The sequence below is a fragment of the Mya arenaria genome, chromosome 7 (assembly GCF_026914265.1).
Source record: "Mya arenaria isolate MELC-2E11 chromosome 7, ASM2691426v1".
NCBI lineage: Eukaryota > Metazoa > Mollusca > Bivalvia > Myida > Myidae > Mya > Mya arenaria.
The window spans coordinates 40,199,907-40,215,074 of NC_069128.1; the positions used below are offsets into that span (position 1 = coordinate 40,199,907).

The 15,168-nt window shown below is 33.6% G+C and overlaps 1 protein-coding gene across 1 annotated transcript; it reads left to right on the plus strand.

The window, feature by feature from the left end:
* Window positions 1–8,517: 8,517 nt before the first annotated feature.
* Window positions 8,518–12,879, plus strand: LOC128241754 (multiple epidermal growth factor-like domains protein 10). The gene is made up of 4 exons (XM_052958825.1): window positions 8,518–10,046; window positions 10,326–10,419; window positions 10,827–10,906; window positions 12,058–12,879. The coding sequence occupies exons 1-4, from the start codon at window positions 8,726–8,728 to the stop codon at window positions 12,225–12,227; spliced, it is 1,665 nt and encodes a 554-aa protein (XP_052814785.1). The 5' UTR covers window positions 8,518–8,725; the 3' UTR covers window positions 12,228–12,879.
* The last annotated feature ends 2,289 nt before the right edge of the window (window positions 12,880–15,168 follow it).

Genomic DNA, 15,168 nt, shown 5'->3' on the forward strand with positions numbered 1-15,168 from the left:
TTTGCTAATTGTTCGTGAATTTTCCGGAAATAACTATTTACATATTTGAACAAAAAACAGTTCAAAAATATATTTGAACGATGAAATAACATCCTATTTTGTTCGCTTGTAAATTGTTTTGTAAGAAAGCAAAAGTTAGAGCATTTGGCTTCAATGTTCAAGAAAACGTTTAAAAAAGGATTACCATTTTTCTTATTTCCTAACGTATCTTTATTTGAACCTATGCATCCTTTTAAAATTTCAAATTCGCCATCCTCAACATTGTTTTGAAATATCCTTTTGTCATTCGTTTTCTGACAAGCCAGCACGTAACAAACATTATTTGCAAAGATGTTATTTTTTACACGGAGTCGATGAAATGTCTAATCTAATCCCGCTTTAAATTGATTTCTAAAATCCGTAACCCAGCAACTTGAGGGTATATAACTTTCTACCAGAATTGTGTCGAATACCGTAAAATTCGGAGTGAAATAGACGGATCGGTGGTCTTGTTGTAACGCACTTGACTGTCCTATCAACACCACTTTTACTTATAAAATTACTACACACAGACCGCACACGCATCAAGCTTTGTAAGTAGGATCAGGACTCAGGTGCACATAGATATGAGCAATAAGTTCTTAGAAAGTATTAACTTAACAACATTGATAATTTCAATTCGAAAATATTAAAGTCACATTTATTCTTAAAACAGGAGCTTAATTTCTTCATCTGAAATTTCGTTTGTATGTTTAGTATTTCTTTATTTATTTCTCAAGTCTGATTTGGCAACCGCTCAGGTACTGCTTGTGTAAAGCGCTATGATCCGCCCACTTGTCTACTTCAGTAGCATATAGTGTTTCAGTTGTCTAGTTACGTTGGTATTTTCTAAACATTTCTTTCTAATAAAATATCGCTTGCACCTCGGGATTTTATCAAACATTATTTTAGTCTCTATTCTAGATGCAAACTCAACTTTATTTTATTTCTCTAATTAATTAATCCAATGTGCAACTGGTCCTTTACATATTGTGTCAAAAGAACTATTTAGCATTGGTTTACACAAATGCATTAGCAGGGTGTAAATAGTACAATGTTGTTAAAGCGTATCAAACTATGACTAAGGAATAGAAACGTAGAATGTCAACTTTTTTTTGGGCTGTTCAATTACAGAGAGATATTGATAAAATAAGTCTTTGGGCTGAAAAGTGGCTGGTCAAGTTTAATCCAAACAAATCAGAATCAATGGTTATTTCTCGAAAGAGGAACAAACCAATACATCCCTCTCTGTACATGTTTGATATCGCTATCCCTGTAGTGGAATCACACAAGCACCTTGGTATTTTCTTTTCTGATGGAGGAAATTGGCATTATCATATTAACTATATTATTGGAAAGGCTTGGTCTAGAGTCAATATCATGAAACGACTCCGTTATCAACTTGATAGGAGGTCTCTTGAGGTCACCTATCTATCATTCATACGCCAATCTTGGAATACGCTGATGTTGTTTGGAGTAATTGTACTCAATATGACAAGGATGTACTTGATAAAATTCAAACTGAGTGTGCACGAATTGTTACTGGTTGTACTCGACTTGTTTCCCTGCGACTTCTAAAGATCGAATCTGGTTGGGAGGATTTAAGTTCTCGGCGAGAAAAACACAAGCTTCTTCTTTTTTTCAAATGAAAAATGGTCTTGCACCAGATTACCTTTCTGACCTCGTTCCACAAACAGTAGGCCAAGCCTCGTCAAGATTGTTAAGAAACTCATCACACATATCTAGCATTCGTACAAATACTTCACTTTATATGAATTCTTTCCTACCTTCTACTATATCTGCATGGAATAATCTCCCAGGCGAAGTAAAATTGATTGACAGTGTTTCTGGATTTAAAACTTATCTGAAGTCGGATGTCCCAAAAACGAATGATCTTTTTTATTATGGTAAGCGCCGATTACAAGTCTTGCATACACGTCTTCGCAATGAATGCAGCTCACTGAATCATCACCTGTTTGTTAGAAATATCGTGCCGTCTCCCCTCTGCTCGTGTGGAAGTCAGGAAACATCTTATCATTTTCTCCTAATTTGTCCTCTTTATACAGATCAAAGGCGAATAATGCGGTCTTCTGTAGAAGAGCTGACTGAAGTAACTCTTAATAACCTACTTTATGGTGATGAAACTCTTTCAGAAGATCAAAATAAGTTAGTGTTTGATGCTGTTCATCTGTTTATTCAATTGTCCAAACGATTTGACTAGTTATCCAACATTTGTATCGAATTCAGACTAAATTTGTAATGTCATTCATAGTTCTATGCTAAGTAGATTGCTTGACACTTGAAGTGAATTACCAAAACCAACCACCTAACCTTTCCTTCTTCAACTCTATATTTCTCCGTTTGAATTCAATTAACGATATTGCGTAATACTAGTAATTAGGTAACCGTGTTATCATATGTCCCAGATATAGTTCAACATTCTATTACTTTATATTCATCGTTATGATTTTCATTTTGTCATCTATATAGAGTTTATATAATGTCCGTCACTTAAAAAGCACTTTACAAATTGTTTGTAGAAGAACATTATAAGATTTATTTGTCTTTCGTTCTCATCCGTTTCATAACATTTGAACTTGTATTTGATTTACATTGTATTTGACATGTATTGATGAATAAAATATGTTTAAACTTTTTTTTTCTTCCCTTTTTTCAAACTTGGTATGCACATCGGTCATTATCGCTAGTTGAATTGTATTGATATTTGCGGTCAAAATTGTAGTCATGCATGGTTTACAACGAATACGATTGCCCTCCCAACAGGCTACAGATACGATAACGCCTTGAGAAGGCACAGTGAAAACAATTCTAAGGGCTAAATCCGGTTTTAGCAGAGTTCAAGGTATAAGCATCACTGTTCATAATTTCACTATTTTGCTTTGACCAAAATTTTAGAGATTGAACTTGACAACGTTATTAAACTCAACGATTGCACAGTTTAAAACGTTTTTTTTTCTAAGGCAGGCTATATTGTGTGTTTCTTGTTTCAAACAGTAACTGCATCATATCTTTAAAAATATTATATAAGGAACTCTGTTTTTCATTCCTTCGTCTACGGATAGATTCAGGATCACTAATCATATTAATAGTAGGAAGTTACCTATACCTTTTTTTTCATTTTTCATTTTTCTCAAGTGTATACATATTTGGATAATGTTTGCTATTTACGTTTCTTCTTTAGCTGGAATAGCTGACATAAGTATGCGGTTGTGCACAGAAACATATTTTAACCCCCAGTTAATTTAATTTTGATCACTGTTTCAAGAGGTAACCCAACAAATATTGATAAACACCCCTAATTACCCCTATATAATGGTACTTTATATGTTGTTTGCTGTTCGTGAGTTCTGTTTGTGTTGTTGTTCTGTGTTACTGGCTTTAGTCCTGTACCATTAGGGTTTATGTTTAAGAGCTTGCAACTGCTTGACTCGTTTCTGCAGTTTTCATATAAATATTCGGTTAAGTATTCGTGCATTAGCTGTCTAAATAATGGATGCATATCATATCCTCTGACGAATCGTACAGTATAACAAGCTGAAACAAAAGAGCACATGATGTGCATCTTATTAAACTTTCATATTACTTTAATGGCTTGAAATAATCGTCTGAAGATGACCATTAGTTGAGGAAGTCATTAGGCATAGTAATAATAGTGTACGTGATAATCTATATGCTCACCATAAACAAGATATATTAAAAACAAACATATAAAAGAGATATTTTTCGTCCGACCAAATCACATTAAATCTACCTTGGTTCTTTGAGTGAAAACAAAGGAATATGCAAAGTATAGCCTGAAACTGTATGTACACATCTTTTAAAGATTTAACTAACTTACGAATTATGTCGAATAGATGCAACTGTCTTTGTTTATCGTACATAAAAAAAACGTATGCAGGCGACGTTTGTATCTAATTGCTGAGTATTTAAATTAAATTTATATGTTGATATCGTTTGTTTTACAACATAAACCATCGGTTAATCATAAATGTGAGGTTACAACTCAATACACTTGTCAAAATTCATAATGAATATTTATTTGGCTGACCGTTCCAAGGCGGTGATACCAACCTTTGTGATGTATGTGTAGTCTATCTGTGGTGTTTGCATGTTGTTTTTCTCGTCATATGTATGTAAAAATGCCTTTAAAGTATTAATTTGGCAAAACAACTCGGGTAACATGGAGTCGCATCCACAAATTTCGCTGTACAAATCGTGACAAACAACGGCTGTGTTCTGTCAGTACTTTATGTTGCTACTTATAGAATACGAAGTAATTTCCCCGCTATTTAATATTGAATTTATTTGTAAAATGTATAGGTTCATGTTTCGCCGGTGAGGCGTACTATTGGTAACGGACAATGCAGAAAACACTTCAATATATCAAAAGTAATTAACTGTACCTTATATACATCTTGCTAATATAACAAACGGTAAATAACTTCATCACCGTGCATTAAATTATTTCTTAGCGTTGGTGACGAACGTTTTTAGTTTGGTCACAATAAAGTTAAAAATCTTTGATTTAGCTATGTATAGGTAACATATTGTGTTAAGTTTAATTTAGTTCTACATATATTTTTCAATTTACATGTAATCTTTCCAGTGAATTGTGTTCTTTGTTGCGGAATTCTCATTTGCGTCGTAACTCGGTTATAACTTGGACTGAAAAAAGATTTGCTTCTGCATGAAGACTTTAATATTGGGTCTTTCTTGAGGTATGAACTCTTTATTTCCCGTGATATGTATGCAAAACATTGGAAGTATTCCTTTAAAGTTTTAATATTAGAAAACAACACGGGTAACATCAAGTCGCTTTAACAAATTTCGCTGTACAATCGTAACTAACATTGGCCGTGTTCTTGGTAACTAATATATTTGTTGGTCACAAAGGTTCGTTTAAAATAATTCGTAAGGACACTCTGACAGTTTAATACGTTTCAACGAAAAATTGAAGGCATTTACAAAAAAAAAAAAAAAAAAAAAAAAAAAAAAATTGTCACTGAGTGAATTTTCTCGTATAGGATTATCTATAGAGAAAACAGAAAAGTCAACGAATTGCATTGGTAAATATATTGACTTTACATTTTCACTAACATATAAAATCAATTGTAGTCAAAAGAACCATATCGCGCCCTTTTGTAATTACATAGTGGTTTTTGGTTTGGTGTTGTGGTATTGGTGGTTATGGTGGTTGATTCTGCTGCTAGTAGTGCTGCTTATGACTACTGATGATGATTGTGATGATAATTATATCAGTCGCTCAATTGTGATAAACAAAGATATATCGACGTATCTAGTACAACTAGTACACTAAATTAGCTGTCTATTTAGATTGGAAATGTTCTCTGCTTCGTGCTTATCCTCGTGGTTGTTTGAAGGACATGGGAACTATGTTCCTGGATATTTACATGCTTCTGGAGCGTGAGTAAAGTTAGATTATGTAATGTATTTATAACTTGACAGGTTTTACCATAAAACACTGCAAATTAAAAAGCTAGTTCTGAAAATGTTCATTGTCGCGTTGTTGTTGCGTTTGTCTCTATAAGTTTAATATTACAAAATGTTTGTCTTAATCTTATTAAGCTTCTGATATGAGACTACTAAACATTAATATAACTGCTGTCTTGCAACGGATTATAAGTATGTCATTTGCGAAAACGCCGGTAACATGCGCATGCTACGTTTGTTACATCAGCGTGATATTTGTCATTTTCTGTCTGCTGTTCTTCATATCTGTTATTGACAATGTTATTATACAATTAGCGCAATGCTGAGCATAAACGAAGCCTTGACAGTATACAACTAAACACAGGATCAAAGCCAATTATAACCGCAAACCCCCTAGTGAGCTCTTTTTTCGCTGACCTTTAAAGACGTTAGTACCGTCACTCATTGATTAACCTATGTCAATGTACATGCCATTCAGCGACTTTATTTGTCTCTCAATTGGGTCTGTGCATAATTGTTTTGCTTCGCTACGTGTCACTTGTTGAGTGTCGGGTCAAAATCTTATCACCAGAAAATGTGTGTCTCTCAAGTTATAATTGATTCATAAACATATATTAGCGATCCAGACACTTGGGCAAATATGTATAGATAAAGGACGGATATTGCATTTTCGTATAAATCTTCCATAAATACATACAGAAACATGAAAGCATCTAATGTGAACCTTATCAAACTGTCAAGATATGCCAACAAGCTGAATATTTAGTAATCATGTTATATGAACCAAAATTCTTTTCTCAAGTTTAAAAGTAGGTTTATATTCTAGTGGGATAACATTAACATCGGGAAAAAGTCAACATAAGTTTCATCCTTAACCTTAGATATGCCTCAAATGTTAAATTCACAATATAGGCAGTTACTTTTACAGTCCAATCTAAACTCTCAATTTCTCTTTAACTTCTGATAAGTGTTCGTTGTTACATACAACTCACAGACTGTTAAAGAAGTTTCCCGAGCAATACGTCAATGCCGAAATCTTGCAATTGGTGTGGTACTGTTCTGTAAACATAATGTGACATTTAATTTCGCATGAATTCCCCCGACGCATCACCTGCGCAGTAATGTTTGCGGTCTACTTATTTGGCAAATGTTCGTATAGAGCACTAATAATAATTCAATGTGTTGACAATTTAGAATTAACACTTTTTTAATTATTAAATTCTAGAGAAAGCTCTTGAGGAGCTTTGTAAGATTTGAAAAAACAAACAGAGAAAGGGCAAACTTCCCTGATTTCCGATCATCTTGTAAATGAAAGAATCACCAAAAACGTTTAAGTTTTCTTTGATTGAACGACGTTATTCGGTTTAGATTGAATTTTAACCTTTTTTGGATAATTCGCCTAAAACTGTTTATTTAGATACCACATTTGTAACAGTTTGCTCAATTTATTTATTTGCATTCTATTCTGACGATATGCTGTGAATGTTTGGGTTTTGGACATTTTTTTTATTTTAAGGTATACATTTTTAAAAGTTCATTATAACAACGCAACACCACATTTTTTCTCTATATTTTTAACAGTTCGTGATTTAATACATATAACATGTGAGATGATAATAAGCGAATGTGTACCATGTATCTTTTAAATGATATGTACAGTAAAACAGAAACAAATAAAAACACACGAGTTGACTTACCATCTTGATGCAAGTATATACTTTTTATTTACCAACATATTATGTTCTTGAAAACTGGATAAAATGACCAAAGTGTAGCTCAGATTCGTTACTTCAGTAACCAACATCGGTGCAATTGTTGTAGTGATAGGGTAAACCTCTTCTTATTTTCATATTATGATGTTGAAAACGGGAAGGCCATTTTCCAATGGGAATCCCATTGGTAAACTTTACTTTAAATGCAGAAAAAACATATTTCTAAATTATATTTCAGGAAACAAAAAATATCTCATATTAGTATTACCTAACACATTTTAAAAATACAAAAATAAAAAACATTGGGTGAAAAACAAAGAAAATAAGTTTGAAAAAATTCCGGATTTGCAAACTTAATCCGGATGCTGTTTATATATACTTAATAGCCAAAAATAAGTTATGGAGAATGCCGAACTGGACAATTTTATTTTTCAGTACATTACAATTACTCAAAGGGAAAATAAAACCGACATTTATTGACGTATTGATTCGCCACGAATTATTTTACACATGAATTGGAATCTAATTCATGTTTCGTATAAATGGGCCACAATCACACTTTGCTTCATCGACATGTTGAGCATAATTCAAATATTCTGCTATAAACAATGGTAAGCCTTATTTAAAAGTTCATATAGCAGTTGTGTATGTCCAAACGTATTAAACATTATGAGTTACAAAAGGCCTTAGTAGCCCTATTGTAATTTGCTACTTATTATTAAGTGTCGAAGCGATTATCTTAATTACTTATCTGTATTCAGAGCTATTTGTCTTTTTTTCTGTTGAAACTTTGTTTCACATTATTTTTGAGAAGCAATTATTTCCGGTTAGATTTTTCCATGGACCTAAGAAAATATTCTGTTAAATAAAACTACCAAATATGAATTGCCAAATTGAGAAAAGCTATTCATCACAGTAATACTTAATTTGAATTACAACATGTTAAATTTGTTTAGTTTACTTTTTTAATATACGAATGCATACCACCAATATTTATGCGAAAAGCTACAGAAACAAGCTCAGTAGCAAAAAGTTTAAACATAAACCCGGTTTAATGACACTACTAATGAGTTCGTCAATGTCATGAGACATTAAATCTCCTGTTAGAAGAAACTGACAACTTTACATTACTAACAATGCAAAGTTCATCATGGAACAGCTCATATGAAACATATTGTTAACTGACAATAGTATTAAATTTCCTTTCGTGATTGTATAACTTCCTTACGTACAGTTTAAAACATAATGAAGTCTTAACCAAGTTTTTTTTTTTATTTATTTACCGCGTTCAAGAAAACTGAAATATACGCTTGGTTCATATTTATCTTCATGTATCGTTCTGTATGGATAACGGTCACTTAGTATAGCATTATCAACAAAACACATTTAAAAAAATATTAACGCGTTTAATGTATGTTTAAAGTCTTAACTTGCCGTTGTATGCACCTGCACATGATTGTGTAAATGTGTTATTGCGTTTAGCATCTTGTAGGGATATTAATTCGTTTCGTTTAAAGCACAAAATGCTTCAAAGAATATCTGTTATGTTGGGATTAATCATGTTTATATGTGCTGAACAATTTGCCTGTGTATGTGAAATATATGAAAACTGCTTTCATACTTGCAACGAAACAGGGAATAACATCGCAGATGTATGTCATATGCCGAGTTTAAAGTCATGCATTTACAACAAATGTTATTTAAAAGAAGGCAGATGTTTGGTTGGCCATCTAGGTGGTACCTGTTACGAATCTACATGTTGGTTTGACTCGAAAGGTAATTGTGTTTCATGTAACAACAAAGGGAACCCGAAATCTCTGTGTTTGAGTGAGATTACGTCTCAGGATAATTCATATAATTATAAAAATGTTGGATTGCAAAGAAATCAACTGACAGGACAAACACGTATGTGTAGCAAAAACTGTGCTAATGTCAATTCTACTGAAAAGTCATTACCAAGTACATGTGAGATTGACAAACTTGCTGATTGTTTTCTATGCCCTAAATTGTGTAAAGAAGAGAAATGCAAAATTATAATTAATACCAGATATTTGTGCACGGAGGGATGCGCTGAGGGTTGGTCGGGTATATATTGTGATGATAAATGCCTAAATGGAAACTGTTTATCGTGTTCACAGGAAAATCCTTTCCAGTGTGTTACATGTAAATTGGGTTATTATATGTACAAACCTGGAATATGTAAAAGGTGTAGTTTACTATGCCCGGATGACCAATGCAATAATGTAACAGGACGATGTATTTACAAATGCAAAAGAGGAATATTTGGAGAATACTGCAATACAACGTGTAACTCCAATTGTTTAACAAGGTCAGATAACTCTATATGCGACCCCGTTAATGGGTCATGTGTGGAGGGATGTAATCACGGTTACTTCGGATCCAGTTGTAATAAAGACTGCTCCGAGTTCGTTAGATTTTGCCGGAAATGCACAGCAATCCTTGATGAAACAGTTTTCGAAAAGTGTTTGGAGTGCAATGTAGGTTTGTTTTACAATGAAACATTGAACGCGTGTATTCCTTGTCCATCGACGTGCTCAGGAACTGAATGTGCCAACGACGAATCTGGGCGTTGTTTAAAAGGATGTACTAGGGGGTATTTTGGTCGTCAGTGCTTGCAAATATGCAGCGAAAAGGTCGCTAACTGCACAGAATGTAAATCAAACAAAACACATTGGTTTTGTTCAGAATGCAAAAGTGGAACATACCTTAATGGAAATGGATCAGAATGCATTCCGTGTCCTTCAAATTGTCGTTTGGGACAATGTAATAGAAATGGCCTTTGTTATTGCTGTGAAGACGGATACAATGGAGTATGGTGCTCTGGTAAATTATTTTTATATTTATTTATTATAGAAGGCCTTTAACATTGTACTTATTTCTGATAAAGCAATAACAGAATCAAAATTGATAACAGTAATACCTGCAAACATACCGTTCGTAACAGGTTGAGATTGATTTGAATTAACCATCATACCAAAGTGTGTTATTATTAAGCTGACCCTTTGTAATATTTCATTATGATTAGTATTATTTACTTTGATATTTGCATGTGTATTGGTATTGACTACATAACTATCAATTCATATTGCTTTGTTTCTGTAGACATCGACCATTCAAGCATTGGTATGGTAGCTATGGGTGCAGTTTTGGGATTTATCGTCATCATATCCTTGTCAGTTGTCGGATATTTACTTAGGTATATATTTTATCAAAATCTGAAATAATAGCTATCGAAATATGTAAACATGTTCCAACATGTCAGGCATGTTTTTTTCATTTGAGTGTATACCTGTTATATTTGTACTGTCAAGCGCTTTCACATGATACCACGCACATACGACAAACAGTTATTGGTCTTGCAGTAAATTTAAATCATCATATTTACATTAAAGTATGCCTAACCTTAATAACAAACCTTAACAACACATCATCCAATGGGCACTGCATATTTGTTTCCATTAGCAGAACATTATGACATCATATTTACATTATAGAACCTTTTTTTGCTTGTACACAGTACACATTTCAATTATGGTTCTAGTTATTGATGGAATACCTATAAATATCATGTTAACATGTTTCCCTTACTTGTTCTACCAATAGACGGAGGATGTCAGTTCCTGTCCAGATGCCCAGTTTTAGTACTCAAAACAGCCATGTATACTATGATATTCATGAGGAAAGTACGTTTTTCGAGATGTTTCCACGACATAGTAATGCGCATTCATAGACACATTCATATGAATATTTTAATGGTGTTTTACACTAGTACATTCATGAATGTTTTAAGTGTCCTCAATGATTATTGAGTAGTAAATATAATCTATTTTCGATTCATATAGGATCTTTCATTTATAAAATACTCAATTGTATTCATTGAGTTCAGGAGATTTGTAAGTAAGGCAGTTTATTGAGCTAATGGTCATATTTTTTTTGACACGAAAACAATCGTGTATTTCACTCACCAATATAATGAACGACCTACCTGCTTAACTTCGCTGTTGATAAGACCAAACACTAAGGGAAATGACATTAACCGGATTTAATCAAATCAACCAACTACTGTTTTTAACTATATTAGCGAAACATACTTTTCAATCAGTTAAACAAAACCCGATAGCAATGACGTTTTGCAGAATGGAGACAGTAAATTGATACTGCTCTAGTAGCTGCCTTAAACCGTTTGTTTCAACAATTCAAAGAAGTTTAATTTTCAACGTGCCTCCCCTGCTTACGTATTTAATTGCGTCGATTGTATAGGTCGATTCAGTTGTAACCAATGCAATGTGCGTTTATGAATGTTTTGCGTTACTAAATTTACATAGTCAGTAGATAATTATGTTGATACCGTACACTGAATCTCTTATGCCGTTTATCGGGGTCTTTGATGCGATTAGTTGTCGTGACGATTCTATTGGTTTGATGATGACAAAGTTTTGTTACTGTTTTAATTCTGTCATGCATGTGGATACATATTTAATATACTTTCTGACTTTCAAGATGTTCATTGTTACGATTATAAGCTGGAATACCACTTTTCCTACATAATAATATGCCGATATTACTTCGACCGTGAAAAGCATGAACACAATTTATTTTTACACATCAATATATATGTGGATTACATATTAACTTTTATTTTGATTGGTGTGTTTACCCCTTAAAGAAGTATCCATATTTCAAATGAAAGTCGTGTATCCATTTATTAACAATGATTTCAATTAATAAAACATCGTTTTATTGATTTAATTATTTAAGCTTTTATATCGTTTCTGTTAAATATGTATGTCCTCTTTTCGTATAGCAATAATTTTTTTACGTACATTTATTCCAGATGAAACGTCCTTTATGCAGACAGATGTGATCTCTAACGGCGTTTATTCGTACGCCTATAATCGGGAACACTTCCATGATGATGACTTCGGTGAGATAGTGGGGCAATATTATTTGACGCTCATTTCTGACGGCACGAGCTCGACTCAAACTGATTTGGAACACCTTTAAAGAAACTAAATACAAAGATTTTCATCTGCTAACTCTTATTGCATTTCTAAAGAAGAGCCCCATCTGATTGGAAAGTGTTTTCTGAACATACGATTGAAGAATAGAGCAGCATTGTAACTAAGAGTGAGTTTTGAATTCATCAGCATTTTTTTTTGAAAATTTGATACTGTAGGTGATGATAGGAGTTTATTTTAACGCTGTTATGAGCGTTTCGCAAATAAACCTTGATTGTTTTTACAATATATTTTGTAGTCTACATGCAAAGAACATGCAATACAAATAAACCAAAAACTTAATATATGATTTCAAAACAAATTCTGTAAAAACATGTATGAATGACTGTCAACAATGAGTCTCAAACACTAGACAACAACAACACGGGGAAGGTCTCGAAATGTCAGACGACACGGTCAGATAGTTCATTTAATTAACAAGCATTAAATTAAATTAAAATCAGACTTTATTTACGTAACATGCTTAGTTTGATAGAAAAAATCACCAAATATAATAACAGCTAACATAGAAATGACCGCGGTGGACAACAATTTCTTGTTCACGACTTCTTTATCAGACTCTTTATGAAAAAGAGGCTGCAAAAATGGTCCCATTCTGCAATAGTAAACATTTTACGCACAATAGTGTACATTTTTTAACATTGGTATACCACTGCAAACGACATAAATTTTACTTCAGTTGCTTTTAAAGCGACAGTCCGCAAAAGTAACCGTATTTGAAAAGTTTTTAATAAGTTCCACATTGTTTCAGACCGACTGAACCGCAATTATTTTTTAAAAAATCGCTTTAATAACTTAGATTTAACAAATTGAAAATTGCCGAAAGTTGCTATTTTTAGACGGCAAAAGAGAAAGTAGGTCTACGGTTTTTCCGACTACTCTTGGGGGCGATACTATTTCCCGGTCCCGGTCTCATCCGGTCCCGGTCTCCTCCGGTCTCTGTTTTATAGTAGCTATCGGGCGTGATCAAAAAGGTGTTAATGAGCGCGGGGGGTAATAGGATTACAAAAGATTACAGTTGATTAAAACATTAGATATTTGATGATAATTATGTCACTATTTATTTCAAATTTTATATCAATAAAACATAAAATAAATTTAGGCAAAGATAAAAACATGAAATATGCACATGTACTGAAATTAATGTCATGAATAACAAACACATTGAGTGTGTGTTTTTTTCATATTAAATTCAGTTATAAGTATACTATTGATAATAATAATACAAAAAATAACAATGCTTGACTACATGTAAATCAAATTTGTAAGTTATCTCAGTACTTCAGGAATTCTATTATCCTTCTTTTGTTTAACTATTGATTTTGTTGCAGCAGATGCGCTTCCACGACAAGTTGCCTTATGTATTTCTGCCAACTGATCGTCTAATTTTAATTTTTATGCCGACGCATTTCATGTGGAATCCTAAACGATAGAGTACCAGTAGATAAAGCTGTTATGTATATGCAGCTTGCGTGGAAATCGTGGCTATCGTGAGGAAACGTGTTGGAGCGTGTCAGAGCGTATCAGAACGTGAACGACAATCGGGGATACCGTAGGAGAGCGTGACGCAACGTGGAGCAATAAATGGTAGAAAAGTGTATATCGTAACAGATCGTGGTAGATCGTAGCAGAGCGTGGAGCTATCGTGAGACGTCGCAGCGAAGCGGGATGAAAAAATGTGTCCACGCTGGTCCCGATCTGTTGCGATTGTACTCCACGTTCTGTTACGCTTCGTTACGTTTTGTTACGAAGGCCACGCTATGTCACGATTAGAAAATGAATCGGGGCAATCGTGGTGAAATTTAAGTTTGATTTAAAATCTGTCCCGATGCCCAAGATGTCCCCGATTCAACCACGTTCCGTTACGCTCCCCCACGATCACCCCGATTCGACTCCACGCTCTGTTACGTTCGCCACGATGCTCTGGAATCGGGGACATCGTGGTAATCGTGGCCTAATATAAACCTAGCATTAGCGAATAGCACAAAATTATAAACGAAAAATGGAGACATAATGTGTTGATTACTTCAGAATGGCGCAACTTCAAAGAAACACTCTTCATCTAGTAGCTTTAATGTCTAAGCACACGCATAATTACTATAATAGGATGTTATAACATTGCAACTTTTAGCTCCAGAAAATGTGTTTGTGTACTTTTTCTCCATTCATTGATTTACTTGTTTACATGCGATGAACATTGTATAATGTTTTACGCAATAAACATATCGTATCGTATCGATATGAGTCGGATATGCAAACATGGAATTTTTCAATTGTAATCATTTATGCTTAAAAAAATTTATGTCGGGGGGGGGGGGTAAACATAAAAGGAAGAACAATAACATAACATAACATAATTTAAAAGGTGCAATTCTAAGTTACTTCATACTCTAGCCGTCCTCAATCTTTTATGCAAAAAACATGAGCATTTGTACTGCATCGCATCTTTCTCTACACCTTTAACACGAATTGCATAAATAGTGTATACCTATAACAAATTGCATAAATTAAGACATAATGTTTATATATTTTATACCATTTTGTTACATATAAAAACAAATAAGATTGTCAAAATCGTGTTATAAACATCAGCAACACAATCCGTTGCCTGGGGCCATAAGTTATGAACCGGGAATTATGAGACCGGATGAGACCGGATTTTACGAGGAGAGACCGGGAAATAGTATCGCCCTGCGCATGCGCAAGAACTTTGGAATCCCACTGTTTTTTCTATTTATATAACCATTAACTCTCGGGGGCCGATAGTTAAGAAGAGATATTGAAAATGACACGAAAAACTCATTTCTAGGTCGATTTGAACCAAAATTTTTTTGGATTCGTCAGTCAGGAATGCTTATCAACACATAGATGAATTTTATTTTTTTTTCATGGCTAATTTGCCCGATTTGCGGACTGTCGCTTTAATT